The 22,812-nt window shown below is 38.3% G+C and overlaps 1 protein-coding gene across 1 annotated transcript; it reads left to right on the top strand.

Moving 5' to 3' along the window:
* Positions 1-195: 195 nt before the first annotated feature.
* GLO1 (glyoxalase I) lies at positions 196-21,540 on the top strand (the record flags this gene model as incomplete). Its single annotated transcript, XM_084228950.1, has 6 exons — positions 196-279; positions 14,234-14,316; positions 17,012-17,152; positions 17,994-18,061; positions 18,787-18,876; positions 21,452-21,540. The coding sequence occupies 6 exons, from the start codon at positions 196-198 to the stop codon at positions 21,538-21,540; spliced, it is 555 nt and encodes a 184-aa protein (XP_084085076.1).
* Positions 21,541-22,812: the final 1,272 nt, after the last annotated feature.

The following is a 22,812-nucleotide window of genomic DNA, read 5'->3' on the forward strand; positions in this document are numbered from 1 at the left end:
CAGCGAAGGCGCTGACTCACTGGGGCCCAATCAGCAAAGAGCCGACTTGCTCTCCGCGCAGCCATTGGCTGGAAGTCAGCGTTCGCCCGCCCCGCGGCGCCGTCGCTCAGTCGCGGGTAAAGGCAGCTCGGGGCTGGCGGGGTGAGAGTGACTGCGGCGTTCGCGGCCGGCGGGGCGTGAGACAGCAGTGCGGCCATGGCGGAACCTCAGCCCGCGTCTGGCGGCCTCACCGACGAGGCCGCCCTCGGCTGCTGCTCCGACCCGCACCCCAGCACCAAGGTGGGCACAAAACTTAACTTCTTCCATAGCTGAGCCCTGCGTGGGCCGCTTGGGCTCCGGGAGGGAGCGGTACCCGGGCTGAGCGAGGCCGCGCTCAGGCTGGATTCGAACCGCGGTCGGCCGCTGCTGCAGCTCCGCGCTAGTGGCGCCCAGGGGAGGACCCAATTCTTATGGTTGTTGCAGACACTGCTGCCCTGCTTGCATTAACTTATTTGAGAAGAGTATCTGGAAGCCACCGCTGACCCAGGGTCAGCTCCCTCTCTGTGGGTGTGGGTGCTCCTTGCCCGATGAGAAGCAGTTTCAGAACTTCTAATCCAGGTTCAAAGGTGCCTGTCAGGCCGGCCCCTCCCAGCACGATCCTTTTTATCCCCACCCCCTCCACACACCCCCTCCCCCCCTCCGTGACTGCCCTGGCTCCAGGCTCAACTCCACCAAACTAATTTGTTCACCCCGAGTTTAACCACGCCTAGAATTTCGCTTTGTGGCCAGCCTTTTGCCCTCCCTGTGCGTGTGCCTCAACCCGCCCCCCACACACACACCACCTCAGACCCCAGGAGAAATTATAGAATCTTGAAGCTTAGATCCAAGGGGAGTCTTAGAAGTTCACTCAGCGACCCCCTCATAGTAGAGACCCAGTAAGGAATAACCTGTTGCACATGAAGGCTTTCATCCCTCCACTGTGCTTGACATGTCTGTACTGAGAGTCAGTGTAACTCATGCAGGTGTGGTGCCTCCCTGCTTTGTCAGGATTAGACACGACAGCCATTCTGGGGTGTGTGTGAGTGGGAGGGAGGGTTCCACTCTACTCCGTGTCAGAAACGTCTTTGTATTTCTTCATTAGACTGGGGTATTTCTAAATTCCTTGATGATTGAATTTGTGCTTTTCCAAGACCTCTACTACGAGTTTGATGACTTTGCTCTCCTGCATGCTTTTTGCCTTTAGGGTGAAGAGTCAGACACCTCAAATTGCTAAAGCCTTTTTCTAGTATCTGGTAGGTCGCTTAGGAAAAATGTGACTGCAAAATTAATGGGAAATAAACGTATTTTTTCTCTCTCATTTGTGTATCTTCTAATAATGATAGTTAATTCACAGAATATAAATTGAGTAAGTATAAATCAATTCCCCAGATTACTGGGAATTTAATGTGCTGGACTATTTAAAAAAGTATTCAGGGCCGTTTTTATAAAATTTTAAAAGTATACTTCCTTGGGCCTCCCCTGGTGGTGCAGCGGTTGAGCCCTGGGTTGCGAGGCTGTCCGCAGCCTCTGCAGCGCAGTTTGATCCCCAGCCACCAGCCAGGGTCCCACACCAAAAAAAAAAAAAAAAGTGTACTTCCTTGCATTCTTAATTTACAGTCCACATAATCTAAATTTCTCTTGGTGATTTGGAGTAATTATTTTTTGATATCAGTAATTTTTGGCCCCTGAAGTACCGTGTGGGGGACATAAAATAGAATATGTAATAGCAGTTGGTATATAATGTGTGTGCGAGGGCCTGGGTGGTGGTTCTAATTTTACTTCTTAATTTAATCCTATGACAAAGACATAATTATTATCCTTTTTACAAATAAGAAACTCGCACAGCAGTGTTGAGTAACTTGCCCTGGGAGGAACTCATACTCCTACCTCCACCATATTCTGTCTCTGGAGTAATGACTGCAACTGAAATTTTGAACATGAGGGAAAATTACACTCCTCAATGAATTAAATTCAGCTTGATTGCTGATCATCTGTATTATGTAAAGAGCATGGTATGTTTCTGGGATACTGGGATGGACAATATGAAGTCCCTTCACCAAACATATAGCAGCTCTAACATAAAATGAAACAGATTAATGTGTTATTGAAATTATAAAGCACCTGGGAGCACAGGAGGTAGAGAGATTCTTGAAGGTAGCCTCTGTGGAGTGGTGTGCATACAGGGTATTTGGGGTCTGAAAACCTGCCTTTGAATCTCCAGTTCTATTACTTTCTGTAGTGATCTTGGCAGGACATTAGGGCTGAGTTGTAAACGCAACATGAAGAGAGCTGCTATGAAAGTAAAATGTGTGGCTGTTCTTCTTTGAGCTGAAAAATGATACAATTCAAGATTGTATTTAAAATATGGAGATCAGAGATCAAATAGAGGGTGGACGTGGGCCCCTACCTTAAAAGATGAATGGATTCCAACCCCATATGGGAGACAGAGTTACATGGGAGGACATTCTAGGTGGAAGACACTTCTGAGGAAAATGGTAGAAAATGCAGTATGGGCATATTCTTGGAGAGGTGAGTCCTGTATTTTTGTTTGAAGTTCAGGTTATCTAAGCAGTGGAGTAGTGTTAGAGAAAGCTAGAATGGTAGATTGGAACCAGATCGTGGAGAGAGCTTTGATTGTCACATCTCAGGAAGCTGGGTTTCATATAGGTAGTGGGAAACCATTCAGGATTTCGAAAAGTATTCTATAGAATTGACTGGAGGGAACCAAGCCTAGAGGTAATTATGACACCTAAAAGACTTTTCTAGAAGGTGAGATAAATGACGGGGCCTGATTTGGAAAGGGGAGAGCAGCAGTGGTAGAAAGACAACTTGCTTGTTGATCATTTGCATCTGACCTAAAAGCAAACCAAAGAATGTATAGCTGTTCGACATCCTGGACAGTCTTACTTGGCTAACTTACTTCAGAAAACCAAATATTTCTTTTCCCAAGAGGTAATGTCCTGAAATTCATTCCTTTTACTGTGTCTACCAGCATTTGATATAATACTTAGAGTCCCACCCCATAGCAGTGGTAGGTCATGGGGCCAGGGAAACTTTCAAAGTTAGTAACACTTAAGCTCAGTTTTCCCAAATACGAGGGAGGTGACCAGGTAGAGTTGGGTGTAGTGTTACAGTAGGAAGAAAGGATGGAATCCGTAAGGAAGAAGGGCAGTGGCCAGACAAGATGACTGACTGTTGTAGGCAGAGAGAATCATCATCTATATAAAAGCACAGTGACATAAGAGAACTATACATGCATTATACTGCTTTGTAATTTAACCTTAGGCGCTCAGAGCTCTAATTATCCCCATTCTAAAGATGTGGAAACTGAGATTTAGGAAAAGTAATGATTTACTCAATAGTGGTAGAGCAGAGACTGACAGGTAACACAGAGAGATTGAAGTTATAGGTAGTGGGAGTTGAAGGGATGGTACCTAGAACAGTCACTGGGCTGCTTAAAGGAAACACGAGCACTTGCATTATGTTCATTTGTTTGCTCTAAAGATTTCTATTGGGTAAATGTATTTTATAATGTTTTATTAGTATATTTCTACATGTATATAATCAAAATAACTGTGCATCTGTTGCGGAGGCATGTTTTTCTTTCCAACTGATAAGTGTATGAAATAAAAAACATTGGAGAGGACCAATTTAGGGAAGTAGTATCAGAAGCTAAAGTTAGAGAAGTATGCAGCTGCCGTATGTGCCTGCTTTGGGGACTTTCTCCTAAATGCTATGAGGATTGATTTTTTTTTTTTAAACCCAGAAATGACACAATTGGGCTTTCATTATGGAACTATCACTCTGGTAGTATTATAAGATCATTCTGATTGCATTTGAATAAGCCTGCATGAGGTAGGCTATGTCTGTCACCGAAGCAGGAAGTAGTAAATACATGAGCAAAATACGGATTCTTCCAAAGGAAAAGGGAAAGATTACAGAGGGATTTAAGCAGTCAGGTTGATAGAACATGTGATTGGACTATAAAGGACGTGTACAGGGAGATATCAAAGACTCCAGCTACCTGACTTGGGAATATTGAAGGGAGTGCTTATTTGGGCTGCAGTGAATTTGATATTTTGACCCAGGTGGAAATGATGAATAGACTGATGAGACAAAAGTCCAGAGAGGAGGTCAGTGGTATGGGCTGGGGCTGAACCCTTATAAGTAACTTGCCCTGGGCCGGGCACTATACTAAACACTTTCCTGTATTGTGCTATTTATTTTTCAACTCAACCCTTGGAACTGAGAACTTTAATTATCCCCATTCTAATTATATGGCGCTTATGCTCAAGAAAAGTAATGATTTACTCAAGGTAACAGTGGTAGCCTGCATTTGAGCCATACAGCCTCTGAAGAATTATGTTTCTCATATTTGACTCTAATTATCCCCATTCTAAAGACGTGGAAACAGGTTTAAGAAAGTTGACTAATATCACAGGTAATTTTTAAAATTTCCCCCCTGACTCTGTCACCCTTGTCTATAGTGTAAGTATATTTAAAGTGTGTTGTTGGCTGTTGAGTTATAGAGTGGGAAGGGAAAAAAATTACATGAAGACAATTTAGATAAGAAGATAGAATAATGTAAAGGGAGTGGCTGTATTATTTTCTGAAGTAGCTTGTCACATTCTGACATAGGGTGAGTCAGGAGAAGTAACAGTAGGTGGAGGAAGATAGGAAAGAAAAACATATTACCCCACATTGTACATCAACCTGTGTTCCAGCTGTGGTGTAGTAAAGTCTTGTTCCGCTCAAACAGGCTTGTATTTCCAAAATGATCTTTTCACTAAAGACAATTGTGATTTTAAAAAGTCAGGAAAAAACCAAAACTTTTCAATTTTAGTTTTACTGGAGATATGAAATCCAGGAGTAAGAGTTAAGCCCTTTTGTCTTTGACGGGAGTCTCACCTTTGATTAACTGTAGCTGTTTTCCAGGAAATAATTTAAGATGGAGTTTGTTGCTTATGATAAAAATAACTGAATTGATAAATTGCATCTGGAGAGGGAGAATTATAAATATCTAATACGAAGCTATAGCTTTAGCTTCCCTGAATGCAGTGACTCTTACAGCTGTCCTTATGGAGGTTCTGGAAGTTCTCCTTATGGAGTTGTTACTAGAGGTACTGGCTCCTGTGGTACATAGGCTTCTATACCAGGGTGAGTCTCATTCCTCCCCAGCGTGAGCTGTCCTTTGCAGACTCATGTTGAGTAAGAACATCTAACACTTTTGTTGGCAAGCTTTGTTTTCCTGATAACCTTTTGGCCAGTGGTTGTCTTGTGAGTGAATATTTTGTTGAGTTTTAAGAAGACTTCCTGCTTTGGGTGAGAGATGATATGACACCTTTGAAAATTCTCTGGAGAAGAGAGTTGATGAGTTCCAAAGGGAGTTTGCCTTGCTGTTATTAAGTCCAAACCACACACTTTATACTGGAGAAATTTGAAAAGGCTAAATGCTCTAGGTATTTTTATATATTAAAAAACATAGGAAGACTAAAAGGTGGAAAGAAAGAGCAAACTAGCTGGGGACCTTGAGGCGCTAGAAGTGGTGTTTTCTAGGGGTTTGCTTTTTGCTTCATACCGCCCAGATTCAGGGTCAGCAACCTGGAAATGTCAATGGGTGCAGACCCAAATAAACCAAAACACCAACACCTGATGGAAGGCCTGCTGTCTCTAGCCACAGGATCAGGACTTTCTGAGAGGATGGAATACTTTTGGACAATAATTGCTTTACAGCCAAACACCACAGAAAACACTGGTGACACAGTCCTACCTATGCCAACAAAAGATGAGTGGGAGCCTGGTCTATCAGCTAACAGGCTGTCATGAAGTGCACAGCGTCTCCCTGCAAGAATGGCATCAGAAGACTGAATTGAAAGCCAAGACTTTATCTTGCCAGACAGCAACAAGGTTCCCCCCACCCCCTTGCTATATCAGTGGAGAAAATGGGAAACCTGAAACTCTACCCTAACCCAGCCAGCAACAGAAATATTTTAAGACAACTATAAATGGAAGAGCATAAAGGGATATAAAGAGAAGTAAGATTTTTATACTTTATTCAAATTGTTCAAATAAAGACACAGAGTAACTGATATGTTACTTATATATAAATGGAGCATCTAGAAAAACCACTAAAAATGCTGTACAAAGAGCATGTGCAAACGCTTAGATGAATCAAAATGGACTTAGAAAAAAATAATTCCAGTGACAAAAAAGCAAAACAAATCATAAGGCAAAAATAAAGAAGCCAGTTTCTCTAATATTTCATTAATTACACTAGATGCATAAATATCAGTTATGACAGAGATTGGCAGAGTGGATTTAAAAATATGCCCCTAATTTGTGTGCATGGTAATGAATGTTAACTAGCATTGTGGAAATCATTTCATAATATAAATATATATGTCATTATACTATATACCTTAAACTTATGTGCTACTGCATGTCAATTATACCTCAATAAAAATAAAATTAAAACTCCAGTTATATGCTGTGAACATGAAACTTCAAATATGATTGAGGCAAGTTAAAAGTAAAAAGATGGAAAAATATGTGTACATTAATCGAATGTAAAAAAGGGGTGACTATTTAGGTTCCAAATAATGTAGTTTCTTGTGCAAAGAAAATTATAGATAAGCGCGTTATATAATGATAAAAGGATCAGTTGACCAAGCAGATATAGCAATTTTAAATGTATTGTCACAAAAAATAGAACTGCAAAAATATGTGACATAAAAACTGATATAATAGTGGGCCTCCCCTGGTGGCGCAGGCGGTTGAGTGCAGTGGTGTGAAGCTGTCTGCAGCCCGTGCAATGCCGGTTTGATGCCGGCTGGCCGGCCGGCAAGGATCCCATATGGCGTGGCAGACCTCTCCTGTCTTGGCCGCTGCTCCCCTCAGCAGTGTATTTCGTCAGTCTGCCTGTACCCCGGTTCTTGTATAAATAAATAAATGAATCTTTAACAAAAAAACTGATATAATGGAAAGGAGTAGACAAATTCATAATTATAATTGGAGACTTCAGTGCTCCTCCCTCAGCAATTGATAGAACTAGACAGAAAAGTAGTAAGGAGATAGACAAATTCAACAACACCATCAGCAAATACGATCTAATAACATTTAAAGAATGTACTTTTCAAGTTATATGTTACAGAACATATAACAAGAATGACCATTTCACAGGTCCAACATCAAATTCAGCATAGTTAGAATAATTGAAATCATACAAAGTGTGTTCTCCAGCTACAATAGAATCAAACTAGCAATTGTTTGCAGAAACATAAGAGGAAAATCTCCAAACACTTGGAAGCTAACATATTTCTAACTGATGTATAGATCAAGAAAGAGTTTCAAGGGAAATTTAAAAAATACATTGAACTAGATAAAAATGAAAAAAAAAAATCCTCAGGTAAAACAGTGCTAAGAAGGTTAAGTCCCTCCTCAAGAACCTAGAAAAGGAAGAGCAAACACAAAGGAAGCAGAAATGATACAGGGCAGCAAGGGGCACCAAAACTGGCCAAGGACAGTGCCCAAACAGTTTACCGGTCACTATCTGTGTTCTTCAGTCACATGTACAATTGCAAGACTACTCAGGTTCAGAGAATAACAATAATGGGATTTATTTAACAAACCAGGAAAAGCAAAGAGTTACTGAGGCCAAAAATGGCCATTTACCTTACTTGAAGCAGTGTCCAATGTTTTTGAGTCCTAAACACACAAATTCCCAAGATGGCGCCTTCCCATCACTGAGGGCCTGGAGCATGTGGCAGCCAGACCATAGGCCGAGATACAAAGACAACAGAAAACACTACAAGAAATGTTCCTTGGAGCTGCTTGCCCCACCAGACAAGTGACACTCAAAACAGCAGCTGTACCTGCCAAATGAATGGACAAATGGCCCACACTCATACAGCTCAGTGAGGTGCCCAGCTCTGGGTCTTTGCCTTTCCTGCCAGGCTGTAATAGCAGCAAAAACTGGGACAGTCTGAGCCACTTGGCTACTTTCAAAGCCTCCGAAATTTTCCTCTCTGAGGTTGGTTGCTGGAAGCCTTTCCATGTTCTTCAGAGGCCCACAACAGCCTTCTGGAAGATCGGCATGGTGGGAGCAGAAATCGCTGACCCCAGAATTGCTGAAGATCCAAAAATACAGAATCCCAAGCTGAATGCTCGGGGCTGAATCCTAACCACTGAATCCTGGGGGCTGCTTCTGTAGATCCTCATATTTCTTAACAGAATCTCCACCCACACGGAAACTTTGTTCACATTTTCCCTGGGGTTATCCATCCTCACTAGCACCCCCCTCCAGGGAGCACCACCTATAGCAGTCTTTGGCTTCAGCCACTGGTTACAGAAGGGAGGAAATAATAAAAGAAATCAATGAAATTGAAAACAGAAAATAGGGTAAATCAATGAAGCAAAGCTGCCTCCTTTAAAAAAAAATCCAGTAGAATAGACAAAGTTGTAGCAAGACACACCAAAAAAGAAAGAAGACACAAATTACCGATATTGGCAATGAAATAGGGGACACCAGTGTAGACTGTGCAGGAAGATAAGTGAATACTAAAAACAACTCAGACATGAATTTGACAGCTAACATGAAGTGGACCAATTCCTTGAAAAACAAACTATCATAATTTACCCAATATAGAATAATTTGAATGGCCATATAATGTAAGGAAGACAAATTAATAGTAATGTTCAAGAAAAAAAATCATTAGGCCCAGTTGATTTCACTGGAGAATTCTTCCAAACATTAAAGAATTCTGGGCCTCCTTGGTGGCACAGGGGTTAGAGTCTAAGCGCTATCAAGCTATCAGCCCTGTGGCATGAGTTCTATCCCTAGACAGGATGCTAACCCATATGGTGCAGCAGACCTCTCCTGTCTCACCTGCTGTTCCCCTTAGCAGTGTGTTTCAGTAGATGCGCCTGTTCTCCTCACTCTGTCTCTGGTGAATCCTCTCACACTTACACCCCATACCTCTGACCTAGACCCCAGTACTATGCATAAATAAATAAATCTTTAAAAAAAATCAATCCCTTCAGGAATTCCATGCAATTCCAGGAAAATTGAAGAGAAGGAAACACAACCAATTTATTTTATAAAGCCAGCATTACCCTAATACCAAAACTAGATACGGACTACCAAAAAATTTTTTTAATTTTACAAAAAATTCATTATGGCTATAGATATAAAATATATATAGAGAGATAATATATAAAAATCCTTGACAAGTCAAGTTCAGCAACATATAAATAGGATTATGTGCCATAAAACCAAATGGTCTAGTTACATAAGGCTGACTCAGTATTCAAAAGTCAAAGTATCTATATTAAGAGCCTAAAGAAGAAAAATTATATGATAATATAATCTTACTAATTGATACAGAAAAAGTAGGTGAAAAAAAATCACCATGATTGAATATATATGTGTGTTAAATGGAGATTAATCTATTCAACTTGGTAAAGAACATCTATAAAAAAATTTGTAGCTAACAAACTCAATGGTGATGCTTTCTCCTAAATTTGGAAGACTAAGACAAGGTTCTCTATACCACTCATTCAGCATAGCGTCAGGAGTTCTAGCCAGTGCAATAAGGCAAGAAAAAGAAGTAACAGTCATATAGAGTGGAAGGGAAAAATAAAAGTGTCCCTTTTTGCAGATGGCATGATTGGCTACATGGGAAATCCTAAGGAATCTACAAATAATTTTTCTAGAACTAATAAGTGCATTCAGCAAGGTTGCAGAATACAAGATAAACATACAAAACAGTTTTGTACTTTTCTAAACTAGGGTTGTGTAACCATCCCAGGTCGGGTAGGTTCATTGTCAGTTCTGGCAGATGAAAAGAGAATTTTGGAGCCTTTGGTGGATTTTGCAGGCCTTTAATGCTGAGCCAGGACTATATACACAGGCAGGCAGAGAGAGACTAAAAGATCAGAGACTGAAAGGCATAACTTACAACAGAGCCTCTACCCCCTCACCCCCCTTTATGCTGTTGAGTGTCTTAACTGATACATTGCTACAAATGCAAGGCCCATCAGTTGTTTGCTGGAAGTCTAGGAAAGGTACATAACATTTCAAAATTATGTCTGTTGTTTGGAAGGCAAAAAAAATTAGCCTGAATTTAACTCATTTTCCTTACAACTAGCAAAGAGCACATGAGCACCAAGATTGAAAATACAATACCACTTATAGTTGCTCAACAAAAATAAATACTTAGTTATAAATCTAAGGACTTATATACTGAAAAAATTACACAGTACTGAAAAAGGAACTGAAAGAAGATCTAAATAAATGGAGAGAGACAATGTTCATAATTGGAGACTAAGCATAGTAAAGATGTCACTTCTCCACAAATGGATATGCCTGTTCAACACAATCCCTATCAAACCTTTTTTAAGATATACACATGGGAGATTTGGTGGAGAGTGAGTGAAATAAATACACTTATGGAGGAGTCACAGTGTAACCCCAAAGTTATATAGATATGTAAACAACTGACAATAATACAAAAAAGATAGACGAGATTATCCTAAAGTCTATATGGAAGGCAAAGAAACAACAATTTTGAAAAGAATAAAATGAAAGAAATCAGTCTATCTGACTTTAAGACTACATAACTACAGTAATCATACTCTGATATTGGAGCTAGATACTGGTCACTGGAGTAGAACAGACACTGATCCATATTAACCCTTTGCACTCCGAACCATTCTGGACATTGGCTACCAGGTACTTGATGCTACTTTGCGGCGGAAACGTGCATTTACAGACCCTCGTATTATTTAGTATAATTTTGGAACCAAGTAACGTATTATAATGATATTGGACTTATATGAATTGGGTGACATCGAGGAATGTATATTTGCAAAAAAAACAATATTTTATTGTTTATAATTTTGTACAGTATGATAAGTTTTGTGACACTCCCCAATATGCATTGCAGGCTGATTAGTGCATGTTTGACATGTCTGTATAGAGGTCTATCTGGAACTCATCTTCACTACTACTTGTGTCACGAGACTCATTCGTGGTTGGACGCTTTGCCATTGTTCTAATAAAAAATATGAATAAATGCATGGGTTGAAAATTTCTAATTGTTATTACTAACTGACAAGATGATATTTACCAAAATAGCTTTCACCAAACAATTTATTCACTAAGAAAAGAATCACTTTTCTGAATTTTCTTCTCGTTAGATCTAGGTGAACTGCTCGAAGCTTCAAACCAAAATGAGCTCAGCTTTGAAAATCTTTGCCTCCAGATGTAGACTTGTTTATTTGTAATTATATATCTCACTATATAGTGCGCGCTATGTTCGAAAACCGACCTTTCTTCTACAAACTCCCCTTATCGCTCTTTTCAAGTGGCGTCGCGAAGTGCTCGGACCGTCGTGAGCACGCATCTCACGTTCTCGTCCAACACAAAACCCGCTGACATTTCTTGTATATATCTTAGTAATTTTACAATATTTTGATTAAATTTCTTGTGCCATTTCAAGATAAAATCTCAGGGAAACGTGCATGTCTCAAAAAGTTGTGTTGAAATAACTCAATTCCCCGTAATCACTAATAAATTGCAATGTCCCCTGAGAGGGGACATCCGAGTGATATGCTAGAATTCCGATGTCCCCTGAGAGGGGACAGTGGAGTGCAAAGGGTTAAGATGCCCAGCAGATTTTTGACAAAGATGCAAAAGCCAGTCAATGAAGATAGCCTTTACAACAAATAGTTCTGACATGAGTGGACAGCCATAGGTAAAGAATAAAGCTTGACCTAAGTCTCATATCTTATGCCAAAAAATCATTTAGAGGTGCTCAGAGAGACCTTGAATCGTTGGTTCATATCCCTGCCCTGCCTTAACAGTTTTGTCAGGATTGTACTGTAGGCACATAGTACATGCTAGAGAAGTAGCCTTGCTTGTACCTCTAGAGTTTTTTTTTTATAGTAGTTTTGAGCCAATTCAATTTGGAGAATATGCCCTCAAAACTGATTATTTGTTATTCCCTTTTGTAAGGCAAAAGAGAAAATCTTTATTACCTAGTAAGTATCCCAGAAACGCTGTAGTAGATATAAAATACATCTTCTGTTCTGAATTTAGAGCTTAATAAGGGAACAAGACTGTTAAAAATTGTCCAGTGAGGTAAGATTGAATGTCTTTTTTAAGCACAAGATATATTTACTTTAAACTATTTTAGAACCATAGCAATAAAATAAAATAATTTTTAGGAACTTTTAAGGAAAGGAAATTTTTCTCAAGATCATTTGAGTGTTTATCTGAAGTACAAAGAATAAGCAGAATATTTTAGTGATAAAAAGAAAATTATTGTGTGAGCATAGAATAAGTTGCTCAGACCAAGCCCTGGTTTTTTGTTATCAAAAACCCACTGCCCCTGGATCCCAATTTATTCCTTCATTGTTAGAGGGACATTAACCAAGGTGATAGAAAGTTAGGCCTTTAGAACCAAAATGCTGGAGCTGGAATTTTTTCTCTGCCACTTACACTCTTTGCAGTAAAATGGGAATGATAATAACATGTATCTCACAGGGTTGTTGTGAAGATATGAGTTAATTTCTGTAAATCACTTATAACAGTGTCTGTCACTCTAATTGTTATTATAGAGGTATTGTAATGAATGTCTTCATCCATAAATCTTTGTCAGGGTTTCTAATTCTCTCCATAGCTAGATTTTTAAAGGGGGGATATCTTGGTCAAAGAGTTTAAACTCTTCAAAGCCTCTTGAGATCCTGCTTTCAAGAAAGATTATAGGCCAGAGCTCAGATAGAGCGGGATAGGGCTAGGAGGGGCAAGGGTGTTAAACTACTGTTACTTGGCACAACATCTACAGAAAAAAAAAAAATCTTGTGGCTAAAGTCATCTGTCATCCAGCAGTGCTAATGTTGAGACTAGAAAGATGTTGGAGAGACAAAATAGGATGTGACCAATATGTCATACTGGTACAGGGATCAATTGAGTCAGTACAGTACAGAACAGATTTTAAGAGGTGATTTTTAGATTCCGTGCTTTTTTTTTTTTTTTAACTGAAGAGACCAGTAATGATGGATGCTGCTTGCTTAGAAAGTAAAAAGTCATTTACCCAATAAATAAATATTTATTGGCTACCTACTCTGTGCCAGGTTGTGTTCTAAGACATCATAAAACCAAACAAACATCCCTGCCCTTATTAGAGTTTATATATTCTAGTGAGGAAAGAAGAACAATAAAAGCTATAGTATTTACTATAGCTATGGTAAATAGCATGTTAAAAAGTGACAAGTGCTGGGCCTCCCTGGTGGCGCAGCCTCTGCAGCGCCGGTTCGATCCCCAACTGCTGGGTGAGGGTCCCACATGGTGCGCAGACCTCTCCTGCTGTCCGCTGCTCCCCTCAGCAGTGTTCTTCGGTCCTTCTGCCTGTTCTGTTCCCCGCTCTGGCTCTGGTGAATTCTCTCACCCTCCCGCACTTCTGACTGTACCCAGTGCTTGTATAAATAAATAAATAAAATCTTTAAAAAAAAAAAAGTGACAAGTGCTATGGGAAAAGAAAAAAAAATGGATGAAAGTAGGAAGATTAGAGATTACACTTTTAAATAAAATGGTTAGGTAAGGCCTCATAGAAAGGATGACATTTGAGCAAGCATTGTGAAAAATTACAAATGACTCTGGGGAACATTCCAGCAGAGGGGAATGTGCCTCACTAGTTCACTAGTTCACTAGTCTGAATGTGCCTCACTAGTTCACTGAGCACCGAAGACCCATGGGACAGAGTGAGTGGGCTGGAAGAAAGGCCAGAGAGGTATCAGGCCAATCATAGCGAGCAATCGTAAGGACTTTGAGATTCTGAAATGGGAAGCCTTCTTCATTTGGGGGTAGAAGGGTGATGCAATGTAACTTGTAAATCTGAGAACAGATTGTAGTGGGTAAAGTGAGAGAGGAATCTGGTAGTCTCTTAAACGGTTTTCCTTCTTCCAATCTTTAGTGCTAGCACCTGGCTGCCTCATTGTTTTCTTCTGTAGTAGTATCTGCACATTTCCATACTGAAATGCATAGTATTTTATTACACATTGCTTTCATTTCCCCTTTACATTGCAAGAACGGTATTGTGTATATAGCTAAGTTATATTTGAATTCTATTTTACAATCTTATTATAGAAAGCACAATTAATGTTGGTAACAAATGGTAAAAGCTAAAGGTGTTTAATATATATTGTTTCTCCTTAGGATTTTCTATTGCAGCAGACCATGCTGCGAATTAAGGATCCTAAGAAGTCATTGGAATTTTATACTAAAGTTCTTGGAATGACGTAAGTAAACTATTGACACCTGTACTGCTTAAATACATAGCTTGGCCAACATAGGGAAAATTTTCAGGTTCACAAAAAATAGATTAAAGTTTGCTTCAGAAGTCAGAAAAGTTCTTTTGGCCAGGAGTCTGCCACGAGTCATCACTAGCTGGGGCTGCTGTCCGGCTCCTCCCCTTCTCCCAGCCAAGCTTTCCTGGCCACAGGACACCAGTTCTTGCATCTTCTATAGCTTCCTTCTGAGAACTGCTGCTTAAATTCTTAACATGTCCAGACCCTTTTGATATTGTAGCTACTCTTAGCTTCTTGTTTACTTTAGGAACAATATAAAGATACGACTTAGAGAATGAATGACTTTGCCAAATACTGGCCATCTGTCCCACTTTTATATAATGCTAAGCAGGTAGTACCTTTTGATCTTGTAATCCTTAATATATATTTATTTTTCTTGATTTGTTTCTATAAATAACACAAATGTTTTTGTTTATTGTTTATGTGTATACATAAAGAATGAAATTAAATGTTTTTTAATTTACTGCCTAGATAAGCTCCACTGACCTTGATAGAAAAGTTCAAGTAATATATTACATGTCTATATTTAAGAAAGCTGATCAGTTCAGAAAAATACAAAATGAAAAGCAAGTTTCCCTCTCCCAGCCCTTTTTCCCAAAGGTAATGCTGTGAACAGTTTCTTGTAATTCTTTCCAGAAAAAGTAGTTTTGTAAATAAATTTATGGCATTATTTTTAAAAAACAGAATGAAGTGAAAGTATTGAAATTTTGCTATTTGCCAGGCACTTTACATGTTATTTCATCCAGTCTTCCCATTAAGCTTGATGATGTAACTTTTATCCCTATTTTCAGTAAAATAAAGAAAGAGTCAAATTGTTACTCACATTTAAGTTACTGGCCCCAAATTCCTTCATGTGTACATGATAGAGATGAATTTGATTCTAGGTCTGATGACTCCCAAAGTGGACCTTCATTTAAATCTGGTTCCCAGCCGATTGGTCCTATAAGGTTTGTGCAGTCTGCAGTAGGGTTAGAGATAGTGTTTCATGATTGGAGTATTTGAGGTGTTTGATACTTTATATAATATAAACATGTTACAATAATTCTTTTTTATTTTTTTAATTTTATGTATGTTTTACATCATTTTTCATTTTTGTACAGTGTATGCATTTTCATCTTGGTTATAGTCCCCAAACAATTCCCACCCCCCCTTGTTTTGATCCTACTCCCCCACCGCCCCCAGCCCCTGTAGTGTGTCCCTGGTTTATAGTTGCTTGTTGATTTTAATTTTTACTTTATTATAATTAGTCTTTTTCCTGGTCCCTTATATTTAGGTTTTCTAAATTCCTGCTATGAGTATTGGTTACAAGTCAGTGTGTTTCGGTGGACCAAGACATATATTATACCTAGCAATGATAATTACACTTTTGCTATGCTTGAACCATTCCCTCTTACTGATTATGAATGAATTCATCTTTGAGCATTCAATCCTTAATCTAAAGAAAATTGTATGTGTACTCGTTCTACTTACTCCCTGGAGAGTAATCTTAAGCTCTTTACACACTTTATAAGCCATAACTTCAGTTATCTTTTTTAAAACCTCAGGATTAGTAGTTCATTCACTCTTCCATATCAGCCTTTCCTTTCACACTGGTTATTTCCCCTTACCTACAGCAACACGTGAATCGTCTCTGTTCTAGGCCAATTCCTGTCCACTGTTCTGTTACTCTCCACATGTACTATTGGCCAGTACTAACCATCGCCAGGGAGACAACACTTACTCTTTTACTGGCTTACTGCCCATTCTCTCCCAGCCCAGGGCAGTCCCAGGGCTCGTGCCCCACCTTGCTGCTCAAAGTGCCTTCACGGGACCCTCGCAGACCTGCTGACCTGTTCTCAGTCTTAATCTTTTTGACCTTTCTGCAGTATTTGGTACTGTTAATCTCTTTATTGTTGACATTCACATCTCTAATATTAATGTCCTTTCTTCTCTGTTGCCATCTTTCCTCAGTTTCTTTTCCTAGGACTTTTGGCATAGTAAAATTCAGTAAATTTACTTTATTTAACTGAATGCCGTATATCTGAAAGAATAATAATATTATATACATTATATACAAGTACCAAAATTCCTTTTCAGCTCATTATATTTGAAGAATTGATGAATTGCCAAAATTTGCTTTTGAAAAAAAGATTATACATGGGTTTATGAATGGGTTTTTTATTTATTTGTTTTTTCAAAAAATTCTTTTAAAGATATATTTATTTATTTACACAAGCACTGGGTACAGTCAGAAGTGCAGGAGGGTGAGAGAATTCACCAGAACCAGATCAGGGAGCAGAACAGGCAGACTGACGAAGTACACTGCTGAGGGGAGCAGCGGGCATGGCAGGAGAGGTCTGCGTGCCATGTGGGACCCTCGCCTGGTGGCCGGGGATCGAACCAGCGCTGCAGAGGCTGCAGGCAGCTTCGCAACCTAGCGCTCAACCGCTGCGCCACTGGGGAGACCCATGAGTGGGTTTTTTAATTAGATTTTTTCCCCATTAATTTCCCACTGCTTTTCCTGTTAAAATTGCTTCATTGTTTATAGCTCTTACTCTTAGTAGAACTTGGATATTGTCATGTTGATTTTAGTATGAATCAACCTTTTCTGTTGTTAATTACTTTGGGCTTATTGTTTAATTTTCAGGCTACTCCAAAAATTAGATTTCCCACCAATGAAATTTTCGCTCTATTTCTTGGCTTATGAGGATAAAAATGACATCCCCAAAGAAAATGATGAAAGACTAGCCTGGGTGTTCTCCAGAAAAGCTACACTTGAACTAACACAGTGAGTTTGAGTTATTATCTTATTATACGTTGTATATTTTTTAAGTTAAAAAAAATTTTTTTAGCTTTTTCCCTTAATTTACCGGCTTAATTTAAACCATGTCTACCTATTATGCTTGTGTTTGTAACAGTTTGTTTCATTTTTCTTCATCAAGTTCTGGTTTTTGTATTGTTCTTGTAGTTTAGGTAGGGCAAGTGAGATCATTAGCCTATAATATAGAAAAGGTAAAACTGAAATAGCAAGATATTTGCTAAACTGTAGCTAATGAATGTTTAGGCACTACATCTAAGGTCTTCATAATTTCAACAGTTGGGTATTCTTTTTTTTTATTCTTTATATTATGTCCATATACTTTTTATTATATGTTTGTTTCAAAACTGTTGTGTGATTTAGCGTGTTCCTTGATTCGAAATAGTTTTGGAATCACACAGATCTAAATACAAGTCTTGGCTCTGACAGTAACTCTGTGACCCTGAATGGGTTATACTGTCTCCTTTGGTAGCTGTTTCTTTTATAAAAATAGATACTTGGACCAGCCCATGGAGCTATCTTGAGGATTTAATGAAAAATAAATAACACAATAAATGATAGATGTTCTTGTTATCATTATTGTTCCTATTCAGATACTTGATTGTACTGTCTATCTAGTTTAGTTAAAATATACTTTGTCCATTTGCCCTTGCCATAGTTGAAAACTTAATATTTACAGTGGCAGAGATTAGACCAAGTATATTAAGTAGCATGTATACATGGTAAGATTTCAAAGACACATAGTTGCAACTTTTTTTCAGAATGTCTGCCCTATGGGTCACTTATAATTATGTTTTCCCTCCCTTTATAGTAATTGGGGCACTGAAAATGATGAGGCCCAGAGTTACCACAGTGGCAATTCAGACCCTCGAGGATTTGGTATGGTTGCCTTACTTATATGTAACATGCATATAATATGTATGGATTTGTATGGTTTTGTGTTGTATACCAGTTTATGATTATAATAAATCTAAAACACTAAGTATAATCAATATGAGGGGTATCATATTTTTATGTTCCACAACTAATTTTATTTAGTTAACTTCATTTTCTTAGTCTAAACTTGACATTTACTCTGTCACAATCATTTTACCTTCCAGTCTCAGTATTATTTTTTTTTTGGTAGACTTTTTGATAGACTACTAAATTTAATAGACTTTTAGTAGACTATAGATTCTAATAAATTTTCAGCTAGTATACACTTTGGCCTTGATCTAAAATCTTTCAATTAAAATAATAGGTTTACAGCTTTAAATTGGATGCTATATAATCAGTGTCAAAAATAAACCTATTAAATATGAGCAGATGATTATTTTTTGATGTGACTCACTCTTAACAGATTAAGCTAATATATGAGGCATTTTTGGGCTTCTTTTAAATAATTCACAATTCAGAGCAACTGGTTGATTTATGATACCCAGCCAGTTAGACCTAGATTGTTGTTCTTTAATATAGTGTAGGCTTTGGTTTCTTTTTTTTTTTTTTTTTTAACTGTATTTTAGGTTTTGATCCTTCTTGAATGAATGTTTTCAGTGCCTTTGTTGTGGCATCTGGATACCGTACCCTTATAATTGTTTCTTCCTTTCTCCACTTTGTCATCTAAGGTCACATTGGAATTGCTGTTCCTGATGTACATGCTGCTTGTAAAAGATTTGAAGAACTGGGGGTCAAATTTGTGAAGAAACCTGATGATGGTATGTCTATTTGTTTTCTTTAGGTCCTCTTTAATTGTATAGCAGATGGCCCTATTATAGTGAGACCCTTTTGGTTGTGAGTAATTTTAAAGACATCTTTTGAAACCAGCTTAAGGAAAGAAGGGATGTTATTGGAAGAAAACTGGGGTATCCTAGGCAACTGGGGTAGCTTTACAGGGGACTTGACTCAGGCTCTAGAGAGCCAGCCATGCCCTAGACTCCGTCTCACAACCTTTGACCCTACCACATTCTCTCATTGGCCACCAGTTTTCACTATCTTAGGGGTATCTAGCCACCCTCAAATCGGTTCCTTTAAGTAGGTTGTATCTGATATAATTACAACTATACTAAATCTTTTTAGTTTTAATTGCCTGGTATTTCTTTTTCTTTCATTTACAAAATTTGCATGTCCTTATGTTTTAGGTATGTCTCTTTAAATACTATCTGTCTGGATTTTGTTGCACTTGCATGTATTATAATTATCTTGCTTAGATGTGTTTTTGCCATCATAATCCATTATTTCAGTTTTTGTTTGAAATATCTGTTTCATTTTAACCCTTCTTTTTTTTTTTTTTTTTTTATTAAAAGCTTTGAGATGCAAATATCTATCCCAAAAAGAAAAGTGTTTGTTCTCTTGTACCCTATCATGCTACTACAATCCTGATTGGGGCATATTGGTTTATTTTCCTTTTTCTTTGGCCTTGACTTTTTTAAAAAGATAATAAATATATCAAAGTATTTGATCACTTTCCTCCATATAGCTCTTACAGTATCTTTTGGATTTTTCTGTGCCTTTATTCAGTACCTCAATCAAACTGTTTTTCAAAGAGCTTGTAAGGCAAAACTTTGCTTAGAACCATGCCTTTATATATAAATGGCAGGTTTTGCTGTTGAAAAATCTGCTATTGCTGTTGAAAAATCTGCTGATTTGTATTCTTCTGTATGATATCTTCAGCTTTTTTCTAAAGGCTTTGTATTTAATTTTTTGTCCTTGCCTTCTTTCTGAGAGATTTCCTTAAATTCACATACCAATTAGCTAATTTTTCCTCTGATATATCTGTTCTGGTCCCATCTATTGTATTATATATTTCATTATCCCTAACGTTTACTTGTTTCCGTTAGTATTTTCTTGTTCTTGTTTTATAATTGGTTATAGTTCTTATTCCTTCTACATGTTTTAATAGTCATTCTTGGTCCATTGGTCTAAAGTTTGTCCTTCTGTTTGAACCTAGAATCCATTGTTTGTTTTATGGTTATGGTCCTTAAATTCTTGGACCTCTTAGGAGGTTGGGTTTTTTTTGTTTTGGGGGTTTTTTGTGGGTGCACTATAAATGTTAGCTATTCCTACCCATCAGTCAGAGTGAATGGGGAAAGGCCAGACCTCACTCTTTAACAACCAGTCATCTTAGATTGATGGGATGGGCAGAGGCCCTATGTACCTGAAAATAAGAGTTAAACACTTCACATTCCTCAGAACAACATTTCAGCATAGATCTTCCTTCTTCTTTGTCACACAGGGAGCAAGAGTATTATCAGCAGGCGAGACATCTGAGATTTATTCCAAAACCCTATTTGTGTGGAAAGTGGAGTCCGGGGGAGATCTGTTGGTTCTCATCTGTCTTCTCAGTTCCCCAAGCACACAGAACGCTGTGCTGCTCTTCCTTATGCTCCTTAGGACAGCTGAACTAGGTGTTTGGGCCCTCACAGTGCAGGGGTAGGTGCTGATGCCCAAGGCACCAGGAAGAGCAAGAACCAAGCTAACAAAACTTAATGTGAATTCTCCTATAGCTGTGATGGACTGTCTAATGGTCCCAGGCAAAAGTACCACCTCCTACCTAGATCAGGTTAAAATTGTCATCCCACTCCATCTCCACCTCTCCTCTCCCCTACCATCACCCCAGAGATTTATTACTTTTTTTCCATCTGTGTTCCTCTGGGGTTGATCTTGGGGAAAGGAGCTAGACATAAATAAGGAGTCAAACTAATGAAGCATCTTGTTTCCTAAATGAATTTCTAAGGTCACATTTTTCCATTTAAGCAAACAACTCTACTAGCAGACCTCCTTGCCTCTCAATCCCAGTTGAGAATTTCAGGGAGAAAGAATTTGATTGGCAGAGCTTATGTTACATAGAATAGTCCTGAGAGGATTTGTATGACCCAAGAGTCTGGGTTTTCTGGCTTTGTGGGTAAGCCATGCTACTTTCCACTGCCATGAGCCACTCCCTGCTTTCATTTTTCATTCTCCCCTTTAAAATGAGACACTTAGTCTGACTACTCATATCATGCATAGTTGTATCATGAAGGTGCAATACCTGGTACCCAGAAGGTGCAATCATTCTCCCAGTTTTATTTTAGGAGAGTTGGTTTCTAGTTACATGTAAAAGATAAAATGTTAGTCATTTTAGAAAAGGTGCATTTGGGCAGCATTGACAATAGAATTTTCTGAAGCTAATTAAAACTTTAAACAAAATAATGTATTTCATTAAAATGCAAATTAAAATTTGTGTTAATTAAAATTTTTTTTTGCTTTTTAATAAGAATCTTTTCAAATAATGAAAATCATTTCATTTTACAGGTAAAATGAAAGGCCTCGCATTTATTCAAGATCCTGATGGCTACTGGATCGAAATTTTGAATCCTAACAAAATGATGGCTATTGTTTAGTTCTGTGAAAATACTGCTTGGAGAGTTAGGGGAAGACATTGTAGGTGATAAAAAAGGAAATGATGTGATTCAATATTTTCAATTTAACAGAAGCATCTAGGACTGGTGGGTCCCTGTCCCAGTTCATATTCTTCTCCAATGGGTTTCCCTTTCCTATTTCAGCTATGACTATTCAGTCATCCTAATTTTAAAGTACTGCTTTGTCTTAATGTCCTTGAATGTAATTGTGTAACTTTACTTTTTTAGGTAATAATTAGAACAATTCCCTTCAGAGGCTGCATTTGCCTTTTATCTTCTAAATAGGACTTTTTACGTCCCTGTCTTTTAATCATCATTTAAAAAAAAAAAAATGCACGTAAGATGTTTTGTTATGGTTACCTTCTGGGGTTTCAGTTCCTCAGAAATTGCTTTTCACAATGGAAAGTAAAGAATATTGAACAAAAGTGAACTTCATGTGCACTTCAAATAGTATACATTGTTGATGTTACAAAAGAGAAGCTCCTCTTGGGAGCAGTTCAGAATCATGCTGACAAGGATGCTGATAGAAGAACTAATTCTCCTTATTTACAAAGTACTTTCAGAGTTCAAAGACTATCCTCTTTATTTTGGCATAGGAGGAGAATGGGAATAATATTTACTGGGCATGCAAACACTGGACTGGTCTGTCACATACTTTATATCATTCTTCCCCATGATTGTATGAGAAAGAAAGCAGGCTAGATGAGAAAAAAACCTTTAATGAATTGAAGGCAATATAAAGGTTTAAGCATTCAAGATATTGTCATTATTTTTAGTATTTAGATTGTATCTCAGAAATTGGTACCCTCCTCCTCATTACCCCCCTAGTGCAAGTGTGTGCGTGCATGCGCACACACACACACCACACAATACCTCCTGTACTAGTCTCCCATTGTGACAACTTCCAGTGACCTTGAGCAGTCCTCTGAGCTCTTGGGCCCGACTACCACTGTGAGGGAACAGCACCCGAGGAAGTCTGGAGCACCGACTGCTCTGGGAACACCTGGTTATTTCTGTGCAAGTGATGTTGTTATTACGTGTGAAGAGTCCCACCCCAAGGTCTTCAAGATACTGGTAATCATTTTGGGGAAATTACATCTTGTGATAACTCAGTTATCAGAAATCAGCTCTTCCCTGCTATGAGTGACATTTGATGGGTTTTTAAAAAACAAACTGATTTTGAAAATTTCTTATGGTCTAGAAAATTAGAACATCCAGTTTGTGATTTAACTACCTTTAGATTTTCCATAGACT

This window comes from Talpa europaea (assembly GCF_964194135.1).
Source record: "Talpa europaea genome assembly, chromosome: 2".
Lineage (NCBI taxonomy): Eukaryota > Metazoa > Chordata > Mammalia > Eulipotyphla > Talpidae > Talpa > Talpa europaea.